This window comes from Micromys minutus (genome assembly GCF_963924665.1).
Source record: "Micromys minutus genome assembly, chromosome: 10".
Lineage (NCBI taxonomy): Eukaryota > Metazoa > Chordata > Mammalia > Rodentia > Muridae > Micromys > Micromys minutus.
This window is the reverse complement of record NC_137979.1, coordinates 61,199,669-61,225,176: the sequence shown is the minus strand read 5'-3', so window position 1 is coordinate 61,225,176 and position 25,508 is coordinate 61,199,669. Positions and strand designations below refer to the sequence as shown.

The window sequence follows — 25,508 nt, the reverse complement described above, 5'->3', positions numbered from 1 at the left end:
TTAACCTCTGAGCCATCTCTCCAGCTAGTACTCATAAGCCAGTAGCTTCTTGGTTAGCTCCAGGTGCTCTCCTTAGGGGTTACAGGCAAATACAAAGGGGGTATAAGGGGTGCAGAAGGGCTGGGGCTCACTGTCCTCATCTACGAAATAGGGGTCCGCCGGCTTTCAGAGGCAGCCCAGAGCACACCCAGTGGCTTGACATCATCATTGTCCTGACAGTGCAAATCATCACTGCCCATCCTGTGTGCTCCATGGTCCCACCCACGAGGGAGCCCACCTCCGAAGAAGAGAAGCAGATGTTGCCTAGATGCAGGACGGTGGCCAGCACAGCCCAGACTGCAGTCAGCTCCTCTGCGCACAACCCCAGCACCCTCAGGGCCTTCACCAGTCCTTTGAAGTCCTGGGCATCCTCCTTGCCCTGTAGCCTACAGGCTCGGCCCTGCAGAGAACAGCAGGCTTGTGGAGGGACAATGCCTGGCACCCCACAGAGTCCTGAAAGCCATGCCTGAGTCTGGGCACGCTATCTGTGAGCGCCTAGGCCCTACCTGGTTGAGGTAGTAGTAGGCCTCAGGTCCCTGCAGAGAGAGCTGCTCACGTTCCGTAGGATCCAACCCTGCCAGCAGCTCATAAAATACATGGAAGCTTCTCTCAGCCTGGGCCTTGGGTAGAGAAACTGGCTTGGTGGGGAGCAGGGTTTGAGGACTATGCCCCGTTCTCTTTCCCACCTTCAGAGCTGGGGAGGCTGGTCATTACCTGAAACACTACTCTGGAGGTCTCAAGCAGATAGTGGGACACAGAGGCTCCTACAATAACGTCCCTGGGGGGGAAAGAAACAGGATAAGCAAATACCCAGAAGGGCAGTCCAGGGGCTGAGGCTAAAGAGAGTATCCCTGCTCCCAAGAAGAGTAAGCCCATCACAGGCGCCATTGAGCCTACTGGTCCCGTCACTCACTGCTGCAGGCAGAGGCTTATCTCCTGGCCGAAGCGGCTGGCATTGGCATTGAGGATGGTCTTGGCATGACCAAAGCTGGTGAGTACGAGCATTATGTCCTCTAGCTGTAGGAGGGTTTGGAAGACTCATGGTATTCCTAAGATGGCCTTGACACCTGCCACCCACCGAGAGCCCCCCATACCGCTGGCTGTGTTAGCACCCTCCTGTGGTTCCTATCAGAACCCCACCCCCCAAATTCAAAGGGTTGAGGGTGTAGCTCAATTTGTGGAGCTGCTCATATTACATTCATGAGGCTCTGGGCTCAGTACCATATGAAACCGAGCATGGTGATGCCCGCTGTAGTCCTAGTAACGGGGGAATGTGCAGGCAAACAGGAGAGTCAGAGGTTTAAACTCATTCTCAACTACATAGGAAGTTCTAGGCCATCCAGGGCTACATGAATTGCTGCTTTTAAAAAGTAAAATAAAATATTGAGGCATGGTGGCACATGCCTTTAATCCCGGAACTCTGGAAGTAGAGGCAGGTAGATCTTTGAGTTTGAGGCCAGCCTTGGTCTACAGAATGAGTTCCGAGACAGCCAGGGCTATCAGAGAAAACCCATCTTTTTTTTTTTTTTTTTTTTTTTAAGACAATAAAAAACAAATAAAATAAAAAGGCCTAACCCCACTCCCTTGCATTAGGAAAACCGTGGGGGCTGACCCATGAGAAGCTATAGGCTTGGGGAAATGGCCTGAGAAATGTCCAGTTGCCGGCAGCCAGACCTCACCTGAGCCCCGTTGGTCCCCATTAGCTTCTGTCCTATGCTGCTTAGGAACTCCAAAATCTTCTTGGCAGCCTCAGTCTTCCCTGAGCCACTGTGGCCCCTGCAGGAGGGAGGGGCTAAGGATGGGAGGAAGCACACAGGACTGCCCCGCTGAGCCTGGGAAGTGGGGATATACCATATGAAAGTGATTCCTAAAATATAGAGGATAGACCTGGTTCATGGAGATGAACCAGAAAGAAGTGCTACCCAAGATGGCCTCAGTCCTGAGGATGTCCTCCTGAACTGCTGCCCAGGGTATCCTGTGGGCTCAGGCAAGTAAGTTAGCCAGGACTCACCCCAGGAGGATGCAGGAATCCTGTCCAGAGCTCTGAGACAGGCTATAGGCTGCTACCCCGATGGCAAAGATGTGTCTGGAGATGGGGAGAACATCAGAGAAGTGAGAAGGTGCCAGAGATGGTTGTCTGCGGCCTCCTAGGAGTCAGTGATGTGCCCCACAGGCCCTAGCACTCATTTAGTTAAGACAAATATTCAGGGAGTTAATCACAGAGTCAAAGGGGCCAAGTCACATACGGTGTGGTGTTTGGGGCCTTCCTGGGATGGTAGCTGGCCATGACATCTGATGAGAAGAGAGGCAGGGGCTGGTGGGGGTTCAGAGCAAGCAGGAGGGGACCCCCGAAAGTCTGATAAAGAAAGCAGAGACTCTCATGAGGAGGTGGGAGAATATAAATGGGGGTTCTGCTGCACCCCAAACCAGCCTATCATGCATGTCTTGTGGGGACCCAGGTAGAGTGACTTTACACCCAGTTTGAAGAGAGGCCTCAGGGATGCCAGGGAGCTCCTGACCCATGGGGAATCTGGCCCACAACCCTTCCCTGTGGTCCCCCTTACATAGATGCGGCCCAGGTGGAACCTCTTCTTGAGGCATAGCAGCACAGAGCTGTCACACACCAGCCTGTAGGGACAGCCAGGTAGAGGGCGAAGTTGCTGGGAAGCCCTAGGCAAGCTGTGCAGCTTCCAGCAGGGCTCTCCTGTTGTCCCCCACTCCCTGGGGGGATGCCTGTAATACCAACGACTTGGGAGGCTGAGATAAGTGTACCACATGTTCAACTCCTGATGGGCAACCTGGTGAAGATCTTTGACAACTTAAAAGGTAAAAACTTGCTTGGGGCAGGGAGCAAGATGCCCAGGAGGGTACAAAAATTCCCTGCAAATCCTGTGACAACCACTGTGAACCTCAAAAATACAGGGTAGCAGGATGGGCGGGTCAATGTCTGCAAGTGGTCCTCTGACCTCTGCATGTGTACATGGGGCTCAAGACTTTGCACACCCCTCCCACACACGAAAAGTCCTGGCTGTGGTTGGAATACATGCCTTTAATTCCAGCACTTGGGAGACAGAGGGAGAGGCAGACTGATCTCTAAACTGGAAGCCAGCCTGGTACACAGAGCCAATTCCTGGACAGCCAGGGCTACACAGAGAAACCCTACCTCAAACAACAAAACAAACAAACAAAAAAACAAACAAACAAACCCCCCCCAAAAAAACAAAAAACAAAACAATCACCCCCAAACCAGAAACCAAAATAAATAAATAAATAATAAAAAGGGCTGGGGTTATATAGATCAAGACTAACATGCAAGAGATAACCCTGTGTTCAATCCACAGTAAGCAGCGGGGCTGGATATTTGGAAGGCACCTTAACAAAAATCTGTTGATTCAGTAAGGGTTCACACGATTTTAAAGGGCCTGAGGGCGGGATGAAGTATGAGAAACTATGAACCAGAGGCAGCAGATTTGGCATTGTGCCCCTCACCGCAGCCTGGCGAGGTCCTCAATGTCTTCCAGGCCCACTGGGAGACTCCTGGTTTTAGCACCCAGAAAGGGTGCCATCTCTAGGTTCCTCTGGAGGCTCAACTCCAGGTCCCTTTCCAGCGCTGCCTCAGTGTCATCCTCTGGCTCCCACTTCTCCCTTGGTGACCTGCAGGGGCTATTCTGCCGCAGGCGAGTCTCTAGGGTGAGCTGAGGCAGCAGAGTGTCAGCGTCAAGCTCAGGGTCTTCGCACGGATTAGAGTCCTGTGCCCAGTGCACCCCAGTCATAGCTCCCAAGGTCTCTGGCTCTGCTGCGCTACGGCTCTCGTCCGGTGGGGTCCCATTGGGGGCAGACGGGAAAAAGCAGGGAGCCTGACAGGACCTGACCACCTCTTCTCCATTAGCCTCTTGCTCTTCCCTATCCTCTGAAGCCCCAGCAGGAGTCGAAACGCGGCCTTCTCCAGTGGGTGCGTCCGCGGATGCTCCTGAACTGCTGCTGCCCGACTCCTTCCCTGCATTATGGATCCGGGGGAAGACCACCGCGAATTTGGGATCTGGAGCTGGATCTTCGATGGCTGATGCATCATCAGAGACTGAGCTGCTCAGAGCCTGCGGAGGGCTGTGACGACCGCCAGAGGGAGCCCTCGGCGTCCCCCGGAGCCCCACCAGGCGACAGGCCAGGCGAAGGGCCCGCCAGCGCCGTGGCCCGCCTCGCGCCTCGAGCGCCCTCTCGCGGCCTCGCTCCTCGCGCTCCCGCGGGTTCGCGCCGCGCGCCTCCGCTCGACGTCGCTCCACCCGCAGTCGCAGCCAGCGCAGGAAGCTCAGGGCCTGCGCCACGCGCTGCAGCCGCGCCTTGAGACCCACGCGGACGCCACCCGCGAGCTGGGGAGACGCTCCAACTGGGAGCTTCGGGCGTAGCCTGCGGAGCACCACGAGCGTGGCCAGCGGCGTCCGGTCCCGGGGTCCTGGGTCCCCTGCACTTACTCGTTCTCTGGTTCCCACATCTCTCTCGCCTGCAACCACCTGCACCTTCCTCGCCACCTCTCCGACCTGGAGACGCTGAGCCCCCGGAGCCTCCGCTGTCTCATGCTCAGTCCCCGGCAGCTCAGTCTTTGGCTGCACCCCGACGGCGCTGGTGGTGTCTACGATCGCGCTAGAGTCCTGAGGACTCTGAGAGTCTTTGGAGACGCTGGAGGCTGCAGCTTCCCCGCCCAGGTCTAGCTCCTGGGACTCAGGGATGCAGCTTGAGGTTCCTGGGATCTTCTCTGGGAGACATCTGTGCCCAGCCCACCCAGGGCTCGAGTCTGTATCTGTCCGGGAATCATCACTCTCTCTCTGAGGCCCTGTTCCCGACGACCCTTCCCTGCTCTGGAGCTCCAAGGCGTGTCCTTCGCTGCCTGGATGGTTGCTGCCAGGACATTTGCCTTGTACCAGAGTTAAGCTGGGTCCTATGATTGGGGCGCCTTCCGAGGTGGTATCCGAAGGCTCCATCTTGTGTGGGCGATCCGGGGCTCCACCACCCTGGCTGCTGCTGTCCTGGGCCTCGCGGGCTTCACTGTCTAAGCACGAGCTGCCACCATCCCCGCTCGACGTGTCCCCATTCCTGCCAGGAGTCTTTCCATGGCCTCGTCGAGTCGAAGGTCCCCGATCCTTTCCTTTCCTGCGGCGGCCGCGCTTGACTGTCCTCTCTTCTTCCCCGGGGATTCTCTGTTCCTCCGTGTGCTCCCCACAACTGTTCCCGGACTCACGGGTCTCCGTGGGTCCGTGTCCCAGACGCTGCGAGGTGCCCTGCCTCTCCTGTGACGTCCCAATTTCTGCACTTCTGCAGCCGTGGTCCCCCTCTCCGGTGGGCTTCCGGTGGCCTCCAGCGGTCCCCCTGTCTCCGGCGGGCTTGGTCTTGCGGGCTTTGCCGAGGGCAGGCCTGTGGTTCTGGCTTGGGGCGCAGTCAGCGCTGGCGGACCCGGACTCCCGCTCAGCTGAGGCTGGTCTTCCGGGTCTAGCCTGGCGCTGGGGCGCTTTGCCCTTCCTTCCGCCCATGTCTGTCTTCCCGGTGGGTGTCCTGATCCTTTTGCCTTCTGATCTCACTGCCCACGAGTGCCCTGAGGTCTCTGTTGCTAGACGCTCTCTGCTCCTGCAGGGTTATGGGCTCAATCTGTCTCCCTTCTGAGGTCTGCCCTCCTGGACAGCAGCATCAATAATGCAGGAGGCAGAGTCCTGACCCCCTTAGCCAATAATGGAGAGGAAGCAGAGGAAAGAGGAGACGCTGCAGCTGTGGACAAAGGCCGTGGACAGGGCAACGACACCAGGCCTCCCTGCCAGACAGGTCAGCCTGGCACTAGGCCAGACTGAGACCAGGCTCTACTTCAGCCTCACCACCGGCCTGGCACGAGGGGCGGAGCAAAGCTGTTGTACATGGGGGCTTCTCCAGGAGACGGGGCTTGTGGCTCTGGGACTGGGCAGGGGACACTTGGGTGTTCTTTTCTTTGTGAAATACAACTTACTAAAAAGTGGGTTGTGATGAGTATACACCTCGAACCACGGTAAAGCCTGTGCACCCTTTTGGAGTCACGGATCGAGACTAGACTCAAGGTGGGTAGGAATCAAATCTCTGTCCCCTAGAAGAGAAGCCAGTGTTGTCCAGCACTGTCGTGGCCTGCTCACTAGCCCCCAGAGCTACTTACTATCAGTGTTAGGAGACCTTCGTGGGGAGAGCCCTGTGGATTCCAAGCAAGTCCTCTGCTAATCAACACATGCCTAGTTCTCCCCACTGCTTTTCCAATTAGCAATAATCATGTCTTCGATAAACCTCATTGGCTATGACACTGCCAATAATTGCTATTTTATTCAAGTGGTTTGCCTAGGAGGTATTTATGTATGTATGTACATAAGTATGTATGTAAGTATTTCAATACAGGGTTTTGAAACTCTGAACTCAGAGATCTGCCTGCCTCTGCCTCCCAAATGCTGGCATGAAAGGCCTCCCCACCACTGCCTGTTCCTGAAGTTTTATTACACATGTAGAGCATCTCTCCTCTGCCGTCAGTCAGCCAGATGAATCCATGCACTTAACCAGTTGTTACTGATTTTGTTTTCTTTTACATTTTTAAATATTTACTTTATGACTGTCTTCAGATTCACCAGAAGAGGGCGTCTGATCCCATTACTGCCTCCTGAGTTCTGGGATCAAAAGCTTCCACCCTCATGACCTGGTTAGTGGTAGGTTTTTAGTTGTATTAGTGTGTGTGTGTATGTGTGTGTGTGTGTGAGTGTGATCAGAGGGCAGCCAGCTTGCAGGAGTCAGCTCTTTCCTTCTGCCCTGTGTGGCCTGGGGAATTGAACCCAAGCTTTCAGGCTTGGTGGCAAGTGCCACTGAGTTATGTATCTTGTAGGTTCTTTAGTGGATATTTATTTATTTACATATTTTTAATTAATTTATTTTATAAAATATTATTATAGATCACAAAATTTGTTACATAATACATAAAGAAGGCTTCCACATTTTGGCCTTCTTTTTGAGCTTCATATGGTCTGAGAGTTGTTTCTTGGGTATTCATAGCTTTCTAGGGCTAGTATCCAATTATCAGTGAGTGCATACTGTGTGTGTTCTTTTGTGACTGGGTTACCTCACTCAGGATGATATTCTCTAGTTCTATCCATTTGCCTAGGAATTTCGTAAAGTCATTGTTTCTAACAGCTGAGTAGTACTCCATTGTGTAAATGTACCACACTTTCTGTATCCATTCCTCTACTGAAGGACATCTGGGCTCTTTCCAGCTTCTGGCTATTATAAATAAGGCTGCTTATGAACACGGTGGAGGATGTGTCCTTATATGTTGGTACTTTTTTTTTTTTTTTTTTTTTTTTTTTTGAGATAGGGTCTCTTTACATAGCACTGGCTGTCCTAGAACTTAGGATGTAGACCAGGCTGGCCTGGACTGCCTCCCAAGTGAGTGCTGGGACTAAAAAGCCTGTGCTACCAAGCTAGTTCTGATGGACTTCTATCCATCCATCCATCCATCCATCCATCCATCCATCCATCCATCCATCCATCCACCTACCTACCCACCCATCCATCCATCCATCCCTTCCTAAAACTGAAGTTTCTGGGCTGTGGTGGTGGCACATGCCAACAATCCCAGCACTCAGAGGCAGAGGCAGGTAGATCTGAGTCCTGGCAGGCTGGTCTGCAGAGTGAGTCCTAGGACAGCCAGATCTAACTTGGCACCGGTGGGGCATGAGATCCTGCCGCCAGCTGTGCCTTAATGCACGTGACCTGAGGGAGGGGATCTCCCCCTCCCCCCCAGAGTGTATCACTACAGAGAAGTTCTCATCCCTTCTGGGTAAAGACTTTTCAGGCGTGGCGTGGTGAGGGGAGGTTACCCCTTACCTGTGTTTATTAGGAAGTCCAATAAAGCCATTTGTCCCCCCAGGATGAACTCTGGCAGACCATGCCTCAGTTTGTTACTGGGACCTTAGGGGGAGGGGTAGATACTGTTTATCCACCCGAGAGAGTTCTCTGAACATCTCTCTCTCTCTCTCTCTCTCTCTCTCTCTCTCTCTCTCTCTCTCTCTCTCTCTGAGGCTGGAGATGGACCAGAACCACTAAAAAAACGCAGGTCCTCAGGTCGCTCCAGTGAAGACGAAACAAGGTGCTTATTAAAAACTCAGCTTTACTCAGAGGCAGTTAAAATTTATAATTTAAAACCCAGCCCACTACAAAAGGGGTGGAAATAAAAACTGTGCAACATTGATAAAAGTTTCAAGACAGACAGGGCCCAGGAGGGGCGGCGGTCCAGGTGGGAGCTCCCCTGTCCCGAAGCCTGGAGCAGCAACAGGAAGGTGGCCAAGGCACTGGCAGCCCCTGGCCGGCTCGGGCTGGAAAAGCCCTCAGTAGTGTGTGTTCATCCCACAGCCTGGATGCTGTCCCGTTCACTCTGCTGTGGAAGGACGAGAAGACAGATCAAGGTCATCCTGGGCAGGGAAGGTGCCTTAGTCATCCACTCTGTACCACTGGTAATCTCCAGGGCTCCGATGGCCCCGGAGGCCTGCTGGGCCCTGGAGGGACGGCAGTGATCATCTTCCCGTCCCTCCCTGGCAGCAGGCCCTCCCCTCCTCTGGAGTGCCCACAGTCCTACCTTCCCCATTGCTGAGCCTGCAACCCACAGCGACGTGGTGAGAACGCCAATTGCCGTAGCTCCTGAGATGGGGAAAGACAGGGAGTCACCACACATGGATGGCCTCATCCTCCAGGTCCCCACATCTTCACAGTGCTGCAGTGACTTACCCCTGGTCCCCCTCCAGTGTGCTCTGGATTTCCTTTAGGACCCCTGCTGGGTAGGAGAGACCCAGTGAGGCCTTCGGAGGTGAGGCCAGACACTTTCTCTTTTACCTATGGGGTTCCAGGCAGGCTTATCCCTGGCCCACAAAAATCATTCCTGGCTTCCTCTGGCTTTCGAGCTTTCCTCTGTACCTTCAGACATGCTCCTCCTCCCTCACGTGAGCCTCACCAACCCCCATACTGACTCACAGGCGTCACTGAGCAGAGCGTGTTCCATCACTGGGCCAGGCTTCTTCTCTGGAAGGCAGGGTGGTCAGGTGGGCCTGTCCTGGGCCCTCTGCCCAGCCCTCTCATTACAGGGGTTAAGGGAGTGAGTGCTGGAAGCCAGAGCCTCAGATGCAGGAAACCATTCATTCCTGCTCCCAGCCTATCTTCCCTCTCATTCACCCTTTTACCCCAGGCTAGCCAGCTGTGTCCCAGGGGTGCCCCACAGAGCAGCCTGAGAGGACATCTTACCATCTCCTTCACTCTGGCTCCTCGAATTCCTGTGGAGGGGCAGATGATGAGGGTTAGGGACCACTAGGTTCTGAAAATCTGTGAGGAATGAGTGAGGCCAACCTGTCTGACTAGGTCTGCGCAGACGGGTTGGAGGTCTAGACTGGCAGCTGGCATGGAAACGAGGGCATCTTGGCCAGTTAGCAGACGCCTCAGAAGGAGCAAGGCTGTGGAAAGGCCTCTGGGACTTCGTCCTCACCTGACTTGGCCTGAGGTCCTTTTGGGGCCCGTGCCATTGCCATTACTGGGCTGGTTGTGGGTCTTGGCTTTGGTTGAATCCACCAAACACCGGGGCTCAACCAGCCACTTGGTGGAGAGAGAAAAGCGCTCGAACTCCGACGGAGATATCAGATAGAAACCTGAGGAGAGGCAGAAGAGCCCTGAGTAAAACCCAGTCAAGGCTCCTGGGCCCCATGGCTGTGACAGGGCCTCCCTCCCAGGGGGCTGGAGACAGAGCCTGCCAGGCAGAGCTCCATCCCTGGCGGTGCCCGAGAGACCCTTTCACCTTACCCCAACCTCACCGAGGCACTAGTCCGTGCCCACACACCTTGGCCATATTTGGTGAAGACGCAGGAGGCTATGCCGCTGACGTCCTCCCGGCGGATGCAGCTGTACCGTACCTGGGGCTTGAGCAGCGGCATTGAGACCACCTGGATGTCACCCAAGTTGGTGAGCACTGCCAGATGGTGCTCCCCATAGTCCTCAGCCCTGCAGCTGCCGAAGTGGGCAACGCCGACTCGTCGAACCCGAGAGCCTTCCAGGGCTGTCAGCTTCAGCTTCAGCTTGGCGCTCACCTTGGGCAGTGTGAATACCTGGGCACACATGGCATCTGGACGTGAGTTGCATCCTAACCAACAATGGGTTTCCCCAGCCATTCTGACCACTGGGACCTCGTCCTCTAGCAGATGCCGCAGGCTGTCCTGCAGGCGCATCTGGGTCTTAATGCTCCCCAGCCCTGAGATGCAGCTCTTGGGTTAGGAGGATGCAAAGCCACCGTCATCCGGTCTGGGCATTCTGTACCTCCTACGGGCTCAGGTCCTGCCTCGGTGTTCCCACCTCTGACCTTTGGGTCTAACTAAAGTTGACACATACAATATCCCTTCCTTATTTCCTGTGACCCCCGTGGCCCTTACTCCACCTCAAACCCAGTTAACACTATTTGTGTCCACCCAGGGTCTGAACTGTACCGATGTCTTTGGGACATCCGGGGGACCCTGTTATGTGGCACCTTGAATTGCTCCTCTGACACCACAAGCAACTGGTGGCTCCCTTGCATGTCTGGGCTCTTCGACAGGTCATGGGCGACTTCCAGGGGCTCAGGAAGGGGTACGTTGTGTCCGTCGAGCACCAGGATGCCCACCACAGGTGCACGATGCATTAGCTGGATCTCCTTGGCTACGGAGGAGGCAGGTTGGGGAAGAAGCAGGTTGGGGACAGGGCTGTGATGGCTGGCTCGGTGACACCACACTCCCCAACCCAAGTAGATCGGGACCCTCTGTCTTTTCTATTCACTACTTACCCTGCTCTGCCCGGACAGGTTCATCGGTTCTCCTTTCTGCAGGAGGCACACGCAGGGAAAAGGCATACACGGTGCCTCCGTTGGTGCCAGCCCACAGCGAGGGACAGTGGCGGGAGTCTGCCGGAAGAGGAAAGGTTTGGGAATCTAAGCCCTGTCCCTGGAAGGTGAGCAGAGCTGGCAACCCGGGCTTCCACCCAGCCTTGCTCCCGAAACTTGGCGAGCTTCTAATTTCAGCTTCAGTTCCCTCCTCTAAAAAAAGATGTGCCGTGGGCCTCGCGGCCTCCCGGGAAAGAGCTCCTACAGTCTCACGAGGCTCCACACTCTGGTGATCCTGAACCCAGCTCAGCCCTTGCAGGAACACGGCCGGCACCACTCCCAGCCAACAGGGAAGACCCAGGCAGGGATTTAACACTTCTACATGCTGTCTGGGTGGCAACATACAACTGAGGGCCAGAAAGGTTAGGCGACCTGTCTAAGCCCATACTTCTAGCAAGCAGAGGAGCTTGACTATCATACTAGGCAGCCTGACGGGCAAGCCCAGGGGGAGGGGGGGAAAAAGCAGGTGTTGGCTTGATTTCTGTCTTTGCAATGGAATGAGAACCCCTCTGAGGGCCCCAGGCAGCAGCACTGTCCACCTGATTTCACACTGGGGGTACCCATCTAGCCGTTTCCTCATGTCAGAGGGCCCATCTATCCGTGGCTTCATACCATGGGTGTCTCCCACCAGGGATGTGCTCTACAGCCCCAACCTCAGGCTGACTACTCACTGTCCTTCAGGTAGGTATCAGCGAAGTAGAGCGTCCGAACAAAGCCGGTGAAGGAGTCCTCTGCTGAGCGGGCCTCAATCTTCCGCTGCACAGGTGCCAACTCCATGTTCTGCAGGCCTGTCCGCTCAACCTTGGTGTTCACCGCCTGGGCCTGGGCCTGCAGGAAGTTGGGCTGGGCCTCAGGGTGGGCTCTTGTCTCTGCTCCTCAGAACAATGACTCGATCAAGGGAAGGGCTGGCCATAACCATGCCAATCTGACTGCTTGGACCCCAGAGGACTTTGTTCAAGTAAGAGATTCCCTGAGGAGAACTTGTCTGACTTCCCAGCATTTCATGGAGGGAAAGGGACAGAAAAATACGAAGACAATTGTGCTGGCTAATTTTATGTCAACTTGACACAGGTGAGAGTCATCTGAGAGGAGGGAACCCCAGTTGAGAAAATGCCTCCATAAGATTGATTGGTAGGCAAGTCCACAGAGAATTTTCTTAGTGACTGATAAGGGAGACTGTGGGCAGCGCCATCCCCTGGGCAGGTGATCCTGGATTCTATAAGAAAGCAGGCTGAGCAAGCCATGAGGAGCAAGCCAGTAAGCAGCACCCTCCATGGCCTTTACATCAGCTCCTGCCCTGTTTGGGTTCCTGTCTTTACCTCCTTTAATTATATGAAAGTGTAGGTCAAATAAGCCTTTCCTCCTTTAGTCATGGTGTTCATCACAGGAATAGAAACCATGACTAAGGGGGCTAGAGAGATGGTTCAGTGGTTAAGAGCACTGACTGCTCTTCCAGAGGTCCTGAGTTCAAATCTCAGCAACCACATGGTGGCTCACAGCCATCTGTAATGAGATCTGATGCCCTCTTCTGGTGTGTCTAAAGACAACTACAGTGTACTTATGTGTAATAAATAAATCTAAAAAAAAAAAAAGAAACCATGACTAAGATACCAGACTTCCTCCAATTCTATGGGCTGTTATTTTATTTATTTATTTGTGTGGTAGGGGGCAGTGTAAACCAAATAAACCCTCTCCTCCACACACGCTTTTGTCACAGTGTTTCATCTCAGTAAGGGTGACCCTAAGACAGCAATTGTGCATATTTGCTTGGGACTTGCCTCTAACCTAAGTCTCACAGCTATGGCTTTCTGGATGTAGGAAACTGAGCCACCATGGTAGTATGGCATATGTAAGGTCACTTGGTAGGTGGTGAACCTACTTGATCTGGATTCAGATCCTGAACTAACAACCTAAAGAGGAAGAGCTGTATGATCCTGCCCGGGGCCTCACCTCGCCTGTGGGGCCACCAGGCCGCCGTTTATGACTAGACACCCTGCTGCGGCGCATTCGACGGAATGACTGACGTAGAGACTTCTTGAGGGACTTCACTCGAGACAGTGGGCCCTCCAAGGCCAGCTGGTCACTGGGGTGAAGTGTGCACCTTGAGGAAACGGGAAGTCATGTCACGCTATGGGACCCGAGGTCCTCACAAGGTCCCAGACCCAAGCCCCAGATGCCCTGCTCACTTGACAAAGACCTGCCGCCGCTGCTGGTGATCGAAGAGGCCGAAACCATGGCTGGTGCCAAAGGCCACAAGCCGCCACTCAGAGTGCAGAGCTAAGGAGGTGACCACAGCTGGGGGCTGGCACTGCACCAACACAAAGGGCTGAAAGCCCGCCTCAAAGCACACGGACCCGGAGCGGGCGGGGAGGCGCTCGTGGCCCTTCCAGCGGTAGCCCTCCTGGTCCTGCAGCAGGTCAGCCTCCACCTGCTCCACAGCATGCTCTGCCGCCTCATCGTTCAGCTCCAGCACCAGCACCTGAGGCGGGGGCGGCAGAGAGCTCAGAGGGCTAGACAACAAGCCCAAAGGATCCAGGGGCCAAGCCAGAGTCCAAAGCCTCTCGGTCTGACTCTGGAGGCTAAACAGTAGTCACCCTGGGGTCCCTCGATAATGGAACTGAGCGTTCTGCATCCTCTGGGTAAAGCTCCTAAAGATGCTCTCGGACAGGGGTTCCTGTCCCCCCACCCCACAAAGCCACCCAACCCCTCTGCCCTCACCACCACCCTGCCCAGCCTGCTACCTGCCCTGCCGTGCCTGCCACAGCCAGGTAACCACTGTATTTACAGAGGAAAATCTTCTGGATGCCCAGCCGAGGATCATCACTGTAGGGATCAAAGGAGCCCACCTGCCAGGGAAAGGGGATGCCTGTGAACGCCCCCGTCCTTGCTTGGTTCCCCGCACTCCTGGTTCCCAGGCTCCTGGCCTCACCTTGCGGAGTGGTGGCCACTCATCCTCACCCTGGGCACTGAGGTTCTCACTGAGGTCTGTGTCTGTGAGGAACACCCTCACGGTGCTGAGTTTGTACAGCAGCCGTAAGCAGACACCCGAGGCATCCCAGAACCGCACTGTGCCATCCTCGTGCCTGCGGGCAGAGCCTGGTGAGGTCTACGTCAGCCAAAGGTGCCTGGGGTCTGGAGTGCTCAACCCAGGGTTCCGCTCTCACTACCATGTCCTTCTTGGAAAAGGGAAAGTAGCCACTAAAGTCACCTACCCTGTGAGCAGCAAGTCCCTCTGGGGTGGAGGTGGGGCCAGGCTGGTGCCGCCATCTACGGGCCACTCCTAGAAGAAGAGAGCAGGAAGTCCAAGAGAACCTGGGCCCAAGACAGGAGCGGGCTCGGGGCTCGGGCTGGTCCTACCATGGTGGAGAAGTGTGAGCTCTGGCGGCTGCCTGCGGCAATGATTCGTTCCCACAGCTTCAGGGGGATGTTGGAGACGTGATGGGAGCAGGTAATGGCGGAACAGTGCAGGGAAGCCAGGTAGGGCAGCTGGACTGGTGGCCAGCCTGGTGTCTGTAGGTCAATCACCACCAGTTCCTCCTCGGCTAGCACCACCAGGGCGTAGGGGTCATCAAAGGCTGGAGGACAGGTAAACAGTCAGGGCTAGGAAGGGGCAGCCGCCCCATCTGGCCTGTAGACAAAGCTCCAGGCAGGCAGCTGGATCCATCAACCCGAACTGCTTGTCTTGTGCAAAATAAGACCCGAGGCTGCTGCACAGATACCAGTGACCCTCGGAGCCGAACAAGAGGCCCCCAGTTCAGTCAGAAATGGGAGCAGCTACAAGTCGCTGGCAAATTCTTCCTAACGTTTGGCTTTGACTGACACCCTGATGTCAAGGGAGGGACGGTATTTTCTCTGCCATAGGGCACCTTGGTTTGTCCTGTAGGCCCAAAGCAAGGACAGGCGGCCAGTTAGAGAGTATGTCTGTGTCCCCACAGAGCGGCCTCCACCTGTGAAATGCTTATCAAGGACGAGATGAGAGGGGTAGCTCTAGGTAGCCAGAGCAAGAAGAGGGGAGGAGAGGCTGAGAAAGAAGGAAACACGGGCCTAGGGTCTCCCTGGGAGTAGGAAGCTCAGTAGGAAGATGGCACCTCCTAATCCCTGGACAGATGACCGGTGTCCCTGTCTCTACACCAAGACCCTAGCTGGTCTTGTCTGTTTTCTCATTTATGAGGCTGACTCAGGGCTGGCCCCATATGGCCACCTGCGACCTCACCCACATCTAAGCCATGACCCTCTTGCCAAGCTGGACTGGCATAAATCCAGTAATACAGATCTGCCCGAGGTGGGCCAAATCCCTTAAAGAGAGGTTGGGACAGGCAAGAGGTGTGGCCTGGAAGGATGGCATTCCAGACCGGGTCCCCACCTGGGAGAATAGCAAGGGAGGCAGAACAGGCTTCACAGATGTCATTGGCCTTACAGAGAAGGATATAATAAGGTCAAGGGACCCGGAAGGGTGGCAGGTTTGGGAACATCTACCCAGCACCCCAACTTCCAATGCTCTCCTACCCGCCGCAGGGTCGGCCTCGGTGAGAACAGTGAAGTCGATGACGCGAGAGGTGAAGTCGAAGGCCGTCTGTTGGCCATTGTGGACCACTGAGATGCAGTGGCGGTCCCCATAACTGGCCCGTGGCATGCCGCCCTGGAAGATGGTGAAAGCCAACCTGTAGGCACAGGAGAAAGGTGGGCTGGGGCTTCTGTACAACTCCAGACAAGAGCTGCGTTGGCATCTGAGACCTGATGGAGCACACAGGGGAAAGTCCCAGCCTTTGTGGCAGGTTCGGAGGCCAGTCTCCAGCATGACTTAGAAGGGCAGAGTAGACTCGCAGTGAGGGGGGACACCCTGGCTAGGAGCCTTGGGCTTCTGCAGCCAGCCCTGCTTTTGCACAGTGGCCTCCAAAACTGTCCCCACATCAGGCCTCAGTACATACAATTCTTTCTACAGAAATGAGGCTGTGGCTGTGGCCACAACAAGAGTCCAGAACTCCAGTTGACAGCATCTCTCTGGGAAGGTTGGAAGAAGGGATGGGAAGGGATTTTGCAGAAACCATCCACTGAGAGGTCTAACGAATAACCAATCTGGCCCCACCCGGGACCAAGATCCTGGAAGGTCCTCAGTAGGCACTGTCTCCCTGGACAGGAGTCTGGGGATGTTTCTAGGGAGGCCATCTATACACAGCGGGAGGGATAAGTACCAGCACTTACCCTTGCCTGGTGGTAAGCCAGAAGATTTTGGTTATAGCTTTGCAGGGAAAGGGACCTAGAAGAAAAGGTGTAACCTTGAGCAGGTCTTCCACAAGGCCTAGATCCCTTACTTTAACCACAAGTCAGCCTGTAACAGGGAGGATTTCACTGTGTTGTTCCCCGAGGCAGCCACAGTGCGTACCAGAAAGCCAGCTGTGTGGCTTTGGACTAAGCCCTGAATCTCTCTGGGCCCAGATTCTACTTCTATGAGCTAAGCAGCCCATGCCTGAGCCCAGGAAAACAGATGCTTCTCAGGCAGAAGACAGGGTCAGACCCTCTACACAGAAGCACTCACCGTAAGGTATAGAGCTGCGCAGAGGCTCTGGGTTCTGGGCGTCACTGGACACGGGCCACTGGCAGTGGCTGCCGTCGGAGTGGCAGGTGACAATGAGGCAGCCATCCCGCTGCCAGCTAACATTCTCCAGTTGCTTTGGAGGAAGAGAGGAAGCGATCAGAGGCTGGGACCAGAGCTGCGGTCTGCACATGCGCCTGCCTGGGAGAGCCATTCTTCCAGACGGCACCCACCTGGCTGCTGAGGAAATAGTTGAGCACTCGACTGCCCCGAAGGTCCCAGATGACGACGAGGCCTCGGCTGTAGCCAATGAGGATTTGGTTTGGGTCACGGGGGTGTTCCTGCAGAGCCTCAACCATCTCGAACACTCGCCGGTGGCGGGCCTCCTCTGGCAACCTAGGCAAGGGAGTACCATGAACCCATGCAACAGTGGGACCTCACATGCAGGCCTGGGAAGATGGTGGGGCTGGCCGCATCACAGTGGGGGTCATAGAACAAGATATGGTATTTATATATTACACACACACACACACACACACACACACACACACACACAGACACACACACAGACACACACACACACACACACACACACACACACACATGAAAACTCAAGGGGCAGGTATGACAACAGACACTATAATCCCCAAACTTAGGAGGTAGAAAAACCAGCAGCTGTATACAAGTTCGAGGCCAGTCTGGGCCACAAGAAGCTCCACTCTTCACAGATAAGTTGAAAGTAGCTGAGTGTGGTGGTACACGCCTTTGATCCCAGCACTGGGAGGCAGAGGCAGGAGGATGGATCTCTGTAAGTTCAAGGCCAGCCTGGTCTATTTAGCAAGGTCTGAGACAGTCAGAGTTGTATAGAGAGATATAAACCCTGTCTCAACCCACACCCGTAAGAAGATAATTTTATTGTTTTTGATCATGCATACACGTGTGTGCCCGTGTGTAGGCATGTGCACATGACCTCAGGTGTTCTGCCCTAGCCTCATCCTGCCCTGCAGTCAGAAGACCCCACCGTACACAGGAATCCTAAGCCAGCATGGGGAAACTAGAAGAGTCTGGTCCATGGCTCCAAGGGCTGAGTCCTAGCCCACTGGCCAACTACCTTGGAAGTGTAGAGCACGTTCCACCATTGTCAAAGTGGTCTGACAAGCTCTTGTCCAATTCCATTGTCCCAGATTCCTGTCCCTCTCTACATCCGAATTCCTCTCTGAGGCAGATCTTGTCATCAAGAAGTGATGTTAACAAACCTCCAGCCACGGCACAGTGCCCCAAGCCTTTGTCAGCTGGAGCCAGTTTGATACAGTACGTTTGAGCCTGGGCTCCCTCATGGAACAAAGTCTTCAGAGCTTTGAGATTTGTGGTCCTGTGAGTTGCTGACACACTGGAATTTTGGCCTCACTTCCCTTACTTACTACTACTACTACTACTACTATTATTATTATTATTTTATGTCTGGGTGTTTTGCCTTCATGAATGTCTATGCACCATATATATACAGTACCTCTGGAGGCCAGAAGAGGGTAATAGATCCCCTAAGACTGGAGTTACAGACAAGGTTGTGAGCCATTAAGTGGAGATGAAACCCTGGTCCTCTGAAAGATTATCCAGTACTCTTAACCCCTGAGTCATGGCTTTAGCCCATTTTCTGTTTTGGTTTGAGACAGGGTTTCTCTGTGTAGCCCTGGCTATCCTAGAACTCACCCTGTAGACCAGGCTGGCCTTGAACAGAGATCTACCTACCTCTGCCTCATGAATGCTGGCATTAAAAGCCATGCACCGCCACTTCCAGCCACTTCCCTCACCTTTAAATGAGTTGACAAAATCACTTAAGGGTCACCATGTTAACAGATATGGGGTTGACTGAGACACGGTTGGGGAACAGGTGAAAAATGGAGGGTTTTACTTGGAAGCCCCTTATACTTCTTAGGATAGAGATGGCAACTAGCCCTTACTGGGGCCCAAAAGGAGAAGGCCATGGCCCACACTTGAGGCTCTGGGTAGCTCACCACTGCAGCACCGCGTCTGAACTGATGGTCCTGTTTTCCAGTGCACGGAACCCCGGTATCTGCACCACAAACACAGTGCCGGTCTCCGTGCCTAGGTAGAGCAGCTCTCCCAAGGAGTGAGGTAGGATCTCAGTGATCTGCGTGGCACTGGGGGCAGCCCTGCAACAGGGACAGCTGCTGGTGAGCTGTCAGCTGTCCGGAAAGGGAGGACCCCAGGGGTGCAATGTCTTTACCAGCCCCGGGAATAGCCTTGTCTAGGGAAGCCAGGCCACTGAAGGCCTTGGCTGGCTTCAGAGCATCCCGAACTATGACATAACCATTTTATGCCCTACCAAGGTGAGAGACGGGTGGCAGGGAGCTGAACTGGGAGTGGAGGGAAGGGCATGGCACTCTTATGCACAGGAAGACGTGGGTATGGGAAGGGCACAGCCATCACTGCCTAAGGGAGCCAGAGCATGAGACACAGCTTTAGCTCCATATAGAACTGAGGGAGGATAAGATAAGGTGAGCCCGGGGAAGAAAGGGGGCCACTACGCTCTTACCCTGGGGAAGAAAGGGGGCCACTACGCTCTTACCCTGGGGGGCCACGTAATGTGAAACTCTCTTCTTCCTGCAGCTCTGACACCCCACCCTTGACCTTCAGGCTCCACAGGTGCAGGCTGTTGTCATCCAGCAGGGTGACCAGCTGACACTGGGGGAGAGAATGGGGACAGGAACTTGCTAGCTTGCAGGGCCTTTAAGTCCCCAGGAGGCCCAGCAGGTGTTGGCTTTTTCAAGGAGCCCCAGGACAAAAGCCCCTCTTTGGTTCTCAGGGTGGACTGTGAGCTTCTAGGTCAAGGGAAGGAGTCCAGCCCCCCCCACTATTCCTTCTAGAAGATAGGAGGGTTAAGAAGGCAGCAGGGGGGCCCCTCCCTGAGCAGGTGCTCACCTGACCAGGCAGGAAGTGGATCTGCAACACAGCGTTGTTCTCCTTGTGAAGCCCCATGAACTCTACCCCGGGGGCACCATATCTGGAAGGCTCAGGAAAACCTCAGAAGGCTGATAGCAATCCTCCCCAACCTTAGTGTGGTCTGTGGCCTGGGCAGCAAGTAGCCCACCCAGACAAGCATCTGTGCACCCATGTCCAGGGGTATGGGGTGGAGGTAGATAGAAGTAGTCATGGCTGGGTCAGCAACCTGACCCTGGGAAGAGTTGCCCCAGCAGAACAGGTGTGTGTGCTGGGGGTTGTGGGGGGCAAGGGGAGGCAATTAGCAACTGTTAGGCTGTCACCCTTCACACCACCCCTGCAACTTGAGCTGTAACAACAGGCCTATCACCTGCCACCTGGTGGCACCTATGAGAACATGGAGCATGGCAGGGGGGCACCTCCAGCAGCCTTGCCCTGAGAGTTGGCACCAGCAACTGGCAACCAGGATGTGATCCTGGCTGGTAATGATTAACCAGCGGTCCTGGCTGGTAATGGTTAACCAGCTGGAGAAAGGCTGGACTATAATAACAAGGCTTTTGCCAGGGGCCTCCTGTGTACACACCAGCCCCGCCCACCCAGTTGTCACTCATGCTGGCTCAGAGTAGCAGGAGCCCAGGGGGAGAACTCTGGGAGGAGGTCTCAGCTCAGCTACCCAGGGTGGTCCCCTGTCTCCCAACTTCTCTAGGCTTCTTAGCAGTGGGTGTAGGTTAGACATCAGGAATGCCAGACGTTTTCTAGGACTCAGGGCCCAGCTTGTCCAAGGTTAGCTGGAGGAGTTGTCCCAGGGTGGGGCTTCCCTGCTGAAACCACCTGTATCCCAGTTATCCACGGCTGTGGACAAAAGACTATACAACTAGGTAATGTCTGGTTATAGGTCAGGGAGGGCCTGTCTCTGCCAAGCAATGTCCCCTTTGGCAGAGATGGGGGGGGGTAGCTAGCCCCTGATGCCTGCCTAAGACCATCCCACCTTCACCTGTGGGTCCAGAGCGCAGGGCTAGTGTGCCCCAACTCTTATGGGGGAGGGAGGTAAACAATGAAAACACACCATTACCTCTAGTCACTGCCTAAGAGAAGACGTCTGAGTGGATGCACGTCTGTGTCAGTCCCAGGGACAAGATTGGTCACATGACACTTGCATCAAAGGAACAGAACCCCGGCCTCCCTAGAGACATGCCCACCAGGGTTTGAGATATCGCATGAGTGCTGCTACCCCCACAGCCTGAGTGGCATATTGGGAAGGCATCCTCAGTTCCCCACTGGTCACCTTTTTACACAGCGATTGGACACAGCCTTCTTTGGGACTACTCCTTCAGCGTAGCCCTCTAAACCAGTTTCTAAACTCATCTGGACAAAGTGGGGAACATGAGTAGCCAGAGAAGAGAAAATAAACCCACTCCCTTCTCTAAAGGACACAGAGTTCACCATGCTAAGCGCTCTCCCTGCTTTTGGACCAAGTGGCCAAGAAGAAGCAGGGTAGGACAGGCCCTCTCTGGAGCTCACCTACCTCATCCCCCAGAGACCACCTTGGTCTCTCCCATGGCAATAGGCACTGGAAAGGATACAGTTTGACGGCTCCAGAGCGGGTACCGATGGCCAGGATGCGCAGTGAAGGACTGTAACCAAGGGCACTGGGCTGGTGTGGGAAGCCATGCTCCACTGTCTGCAAGGAGAGGCATTTGGGCTGGGCCTATAGATGTCCCTCAAGTCCCCATTTCCCCATAGGGTTGGGGCTAGGCTGTGGTGTTCAATCAGGAAAAGGGGCCCTGAGCTCTGCACCTCTTCAGCTTGGAGTGAAAACAGGACTCACTCATTTCTGTAGTCCATAGCTCTAGATGTCCTCTGACCACTACACATACACCTACACGCAAGCACACACTATATAACTATACACGCACATACATATAAACTGCACACATATAATTTTGAGGGGTGGGGAGACAGGGACTGTATTTTATGTAGCTGTGGCTGCCCTGGAACTCACTATGTAGGTTATCAGGCCGGTGAGAGGTCCACTACCACTGCCTCCCTAATGCTGGGATTAAAGGGTGTGCTGCTACACCCGGTTATACACAATTTTTGAAGAAAGACAGAGCCATCAGGAACACCCCCAAGTCCGTCCACCCCCCACATACAGCTTTCCAGGTTGTTCATCTGTGTGCAGTCACCCAATGGCTAAAGGCTTTAGAAGGAGCTGAAAAAGGCTGAAGAACATTCCTGACGGGTCACTGCCTCCCTCCCAGGGTTCCCAATGCCAGCCACCCTGGTGATCAGGTCTAGACTTCTGTCCCTGCCTACAGCTCTGGGTCTTTTTCACTATAGGTGTGTGAGGAGCTGCAGATCGGAGGTGTGGGTACAAACAGCAGATCCCTCAGGAGATTTGGGGTTCTGCTTCCCAGTCAGCCACTGACCTCACCGGGCACGGACTCTGCTGAAATAGGTTAAAGCCGGGTGCACTGCCAACCAGTTGCCTTTGAAGTTACTTACTAAATGTGCAGCGGGGAGAAGAGTGAAGAGGCGGCCGGCGGGCTCTTGTCAGACCGCTCTATCACACCGCCCTCAGTACAAAGATAAGCCCTGGCGACATCGGAAACAAACTCAAGGGCCACACCTCCCCACAGTCCAGCCCAGTGGCTCATGGGAGGAGGTCGGGCCAGGGAGGACAGCTCTAGCAAATGCCTCCTTGGGGAGATCACTGAGGCCAACTGGGTGGGTGGATGGGGCAGGAACATAGTCTGCCTTACAAGTGGCCATACCTGGATGGTCAGCCAGGAATGCAGGACCCCAGGCGGAGGGGCCCAGCCAGCCCCGGTTTCTGTTCAGCTATGTGAAAAATGCAGAGCCTGAAAGGGCTTGGGTAGATAGCTGAGTGTCTGGAATGCAAACATTCCCCAGAAAAAGGAGAGCAGAGAACTCACACAGGTTGTGTGGGACAAGCTTTTGAGGGGCCCTGCTAGGCCTTGGCTGATCCCAGGCCACTAAATCCTGGAGAAGGCCAGGAATAAGCTCCAAGCTCCTGAAATTAGTATTTTCCTGGTACCACCAGCAAGGGTAGCTCAGGCCAAAGCGGTGGAGTTGGAGGGATAAACTCTCAGGAGCTAGAAGCCCAGTAGGAGGCCCTACACCTTGAGCTGCCAGGACAGTGGCCATGTGTGACCATGGCTCACTTGTAGTGTGACAGCTACCACACCAAGGAGATATTTAAAGTTTTTTTTATTTCAACCAATTTAAACATATGAATGGATACTCAGACTGTGTGTAGGTTCCCACCTGTAATCCCAGCACTAAGAGTTAGAAGTTCAAGGGCAGACTTGGTTATACAGTAAATTCCAGGCCTGGGCTACAGGAGACCTTGCCTCAAAAAACAAAACAAAACAAAACAAACCCCAAAATCAAAACAGGAAAAGAAAGTACATCCTGTTCTGTCACAAGGAAATGTTTCAGGTGTAGTTACCGAAACAACCTGAAGGGGAGGCCAACCTCAGGCCTCACCTGAGAGCCACAGTCTCCAAACTCTTTAAAACAGAGCTTTTCAAAGAGTTTATTTTACAACTGAGAAAACTACCAGAATTTAGAGACTTAGTATCAACAAAACAAATCAAACCAGAGGCTGGAGTGATGGCTAGGCAGTTAAGACACTGGATGGCCTTGCAGAGGACCTGGGTTCAATTCCCAGCACCCACATGGTGGCTCATACCTCTCTGACTCCAGTTCTGGAGGATACAGCGTCCTCTTCTGGCCTCTGTGGGCAGTGTATGCATATGGTACCCAGACACACACCTAAAAAACTCATACACATAAAAAAAAATCCTTCCCCAAACACACATAAATCAAAACATCTTACTAATAACTGTACTGTCTACATGTAAAGATAATATTTTGAGTATATTAAGCAAAATTCTTATCCAAGTTAATTCTGATTATTTAATGCTAGAAATGTTAAATTATATACATGGCTCCTATTATATTCTTTCTTTGTTAGTTTGTCTTTCAAGACAGTTTCTCTGCATAGCCCTGGCTGTCCTGAAACTCACTCTGTAGACCAGGCTGTCCTGAAACTTACAGAGATCCTCCTGCTTCTGCCTTCCAGGTGCTGTGATTAAAGGTGTACACAGCTCAGCCTCCCATTGTATTCTTACTGGACCAACATACTATCCCAGATGGTTTTGACTTCTTATCATCAGTGAAGTCAAAGAGAGACAGATCGGCAGCTTTTCTTGGACTCTGAGCACATGCCGCCCCATGAACTCTCAAGCACTCCTGCAATCCCACTTGAACCCTTCCTGCTGCAAAGGTTGGGTAGCCCCATCTCCTGCAGGTACTCCTCACGTCCTTCAGGATCTGGTAGACACTGGCCAGTTGAGAACAGGCACTCAGTCAGGCTCACTAGGCCTCACCAGAATGACAACCATGATGCCCTGAGCAGTGTGTCCTTGCACTGAACACGAGGCATCTTGGGAATAAGGACAGAGTGTGAGTTCTCATTGCTCACCTCAGTGTGGGAACAACTGTCCCCAGGCTGGCTGGCTGCTAGGTTCCTCAGTTTTCTGCAGTGTCCCCCCACCCCCAGGGCATCTTGTCTAGCTGATAACACTGAGGGACCAAGGCTCCCTCAAAAGCAAATTAAGGGACATAATTAGGACTTTCCCCAGACAGGGCACACGTGAGCAGTGACTGCTCGGGTTGGTGGTGTTTCCGTGAAGAGGCAAAGCCAGGCCTGATCCCTGTGGGAAGGGGCACATGGAAAGCTCAGTGGCCCTTACTGGGACAGGGAGGAAGAATGTGGTTTAGAGCCAAGGGAAGAAACAGGGAGGAACTAAGAAGCCTGGGTGTGTCCTGGGGAAAGCAGGTAAAGGAAGGAGCGTCTGTCCCAACCATCCTGTCCCTAAGTGCCCTGCCCACACTGGCTGTCCCTTCCGCAACAGCTAAGCCTCCTGTAAACTTTGGAGCTTTGGAGTCCCCTGAGTGTAAGTTCTACAAGATGGTAATTCCCCACCTTAGCTAGGTCCCTGGAAGGGAGAGATGGCCTTTTCAAAGGAGGCGCCCACAGGGTCCCAGCCACAGAGCATGTGGACAGCAGGTACAGCCTCGGGGACACCTGGAGCACAAGATTCCCAGACCCCAGAGATTCAGGGTAAACGAGAAGGTGGGCCAAAGCTCAGCAGCTCTCCCTAGGTCTCCTCAGCCCCTGTCCTGTCCTGCTACCTGGGCTCAGGTGACCTCTGCCAAGGGAGAAGAGAACAATGAGCTCTTTTGACAGGGAAAGGAGAGCAAAGATGAACAGAAGCCGCCAGACTGTAATATTAGCCCAAGTCCCTGTCAGACTGTGAGACATGGGGGTGGGTGGGTAGGGCTTGTCGTCCTTCATTCGGTACTCAGCTGGGAAGGAAGGACTCTCCTCAAGACCAAGGCAATCTGTAGTGTCTGGGGTGGGGGGCTGAAAAGAGAGCCCCTGGAAGCTGCTTAGGGTCACAGGAGGAGGGAGGAGGGGCACATCCACCTGACCGAGGTGGCTTTACCAGATACTGGGTGTGGTGAGTTCAGATTCCTGGCCCAAGCAACTTGGGCTCTCTGTGAGGTTGTCATCTGACACTGGTGCCCATGTAGGCAAAAGCCACAACAAAAGATGTGGTCTGGGCTGGGCAACCGGTCAGGAACACGCCATTTATTGGGGGCGGGGGAGGGGAGACAGCTAGGTCTGCTCAAACCCGGGTGTGGCTATTGTCCGGTGCCCCGGTTTCACCAGAGGAGCAAACAGGCCCTAAGCAATGTTCAAAGAGCAGAGAGGGTTTCACTTTGACTAGAAAGTGAAGCCCCTGAGGTAGTCCCTGTTCCCTTAGCTAGTCTTCAGTGGCTAAGCTGTCTTACAAGGTTTGAGGTAAATGTGGTAAAAGGTCAACACAAGTCGTAAACGGCAGGCAAAGACATTGAGCTCCAAGAGGTGAAGTCAGCACCCTCAGGCCACCTAAGCAGTAAGCTGATGGGACAAGACCTTAATCATCCCTGGGAGATGCCCTAGGGGAT

General features: G+C 54.1%; 2 protein-coding genes across 2 annotated transcripts in view; both read right to left on the bottom strand.

Annotated features, from left to right (window-relative positions):
- The window catches only part of MYO15B (myosin XVB), a gene marked incomplete at both ends in the record, with an annotated part of 33,456 nt that extends 27,895 nt beyond the window's left edge, over positions 1-5,561 (bottom strand). The window contains 9 exon segments of the mRNA XM_080922476.1: positions 278-439; positions 546-741; positions 743-817; positions 953-1,056; positions 1,719-1,815; positions 2,051-2,125; positions 2,286-2,395; positions 2,604-2,667; positions 3,529-5,561. Coding sequence (XP_080778602.1) covers positions 278-439; positions 546-741; positions 743-817; positions 953-1,056; positions 1,719-1,815; positions 2,051-2,125; positions 2,286-2,395; positions 2,604-2,667; positions 3,529-5,561 — 2,916 coding nt within the window.
- Positions 5,562-8,210: 2,649 nt separating this feature from the next.
- The window catches only part of LLGL2 (LLGL scribble cell polarity complex component 2), a 32,506-nt gene continuing 15,208 nt past the window's right edge, over positions 8,211-25,508 (bottom strand). Inside the window, exons 3-26 of the mRNA XM_080924575.1 lie at positions 21,050-21,147; positions 19,449-19,530; positions 19,096-19,211; positions 18,521-18,679; positions 16,739-16,901; positions 16,509-16,641; positions 16,175-16,229; positions 15,479-15,633; positions 14,330-14,547; positions 14,185-14,252; positions 13,902-14,055; positions 13,714-13,818; positions 13,159-13,451; positions 12,923-13,073; positions 11,644-11,800; positions 10,877-10,993; positions 10,586-10,752; positions 9,905-10,169; positions 9,557-9,716; positions 9,319-9,347; positions 9,052-9,099; positions 8,809-8,851; positions 8,660-8,721; positions 8,211-8,461 (exon numbers count right to left, since the gene is read on the bottom strand). Coding sequence (XP_080780701.1) covers positions 8,454-8,461; positions 8,660-8,721; positions 8,809-8,851; positions 9,052-9,099; positions 9,319-9,347; positions 9,557-9,716; positions 9,905-10,169; positions 10,586-10,752; positions 10,877-10,993; positions 11,644-11,800; positions 12,923-13,073; positions 13,159-13,451; positions 13,714-13,818; positions 13,902-14,055; positions 14,185-14,252; positions 14,330-14,547; positions 15,479-15,633; positions 16,175-16,229; positions 16,509-16,641; positions 16,739-16,901; positions 18,521-18,679; positions 19,096-19,211; positions 19,449-19,530; positions 21,050-21,147 — 3,006 coding nt within the window. The 3' untranslated portion in view covers positions 8,211-8,453. The remainder of the gene's footprint in view (positions 8,462-8,659; positions 8,722-8,808; positions 8,852-9,051; positions 9,100-9,318; positions 9,348-9,556; positions 9,717-9,904; positions 10,170-10,585; positions 10,753-10,876; positions 10,994-11,643; positions 11,801-12,922; positions 13,074-13,158; positions 13,452-13,713; positions 13,819-13,901; positions 14,056-14,184; positions 14,253-14,329; positions 14,548-15,478; positions 15,634-16,174; positions 16,230-16,508; positions 16,642-16,738; positions 16,902-18,520; positions 18,680-19,095; positions 19,212-19,448; positions 19,531-21,049; positions 21,148-25,508) is intronic.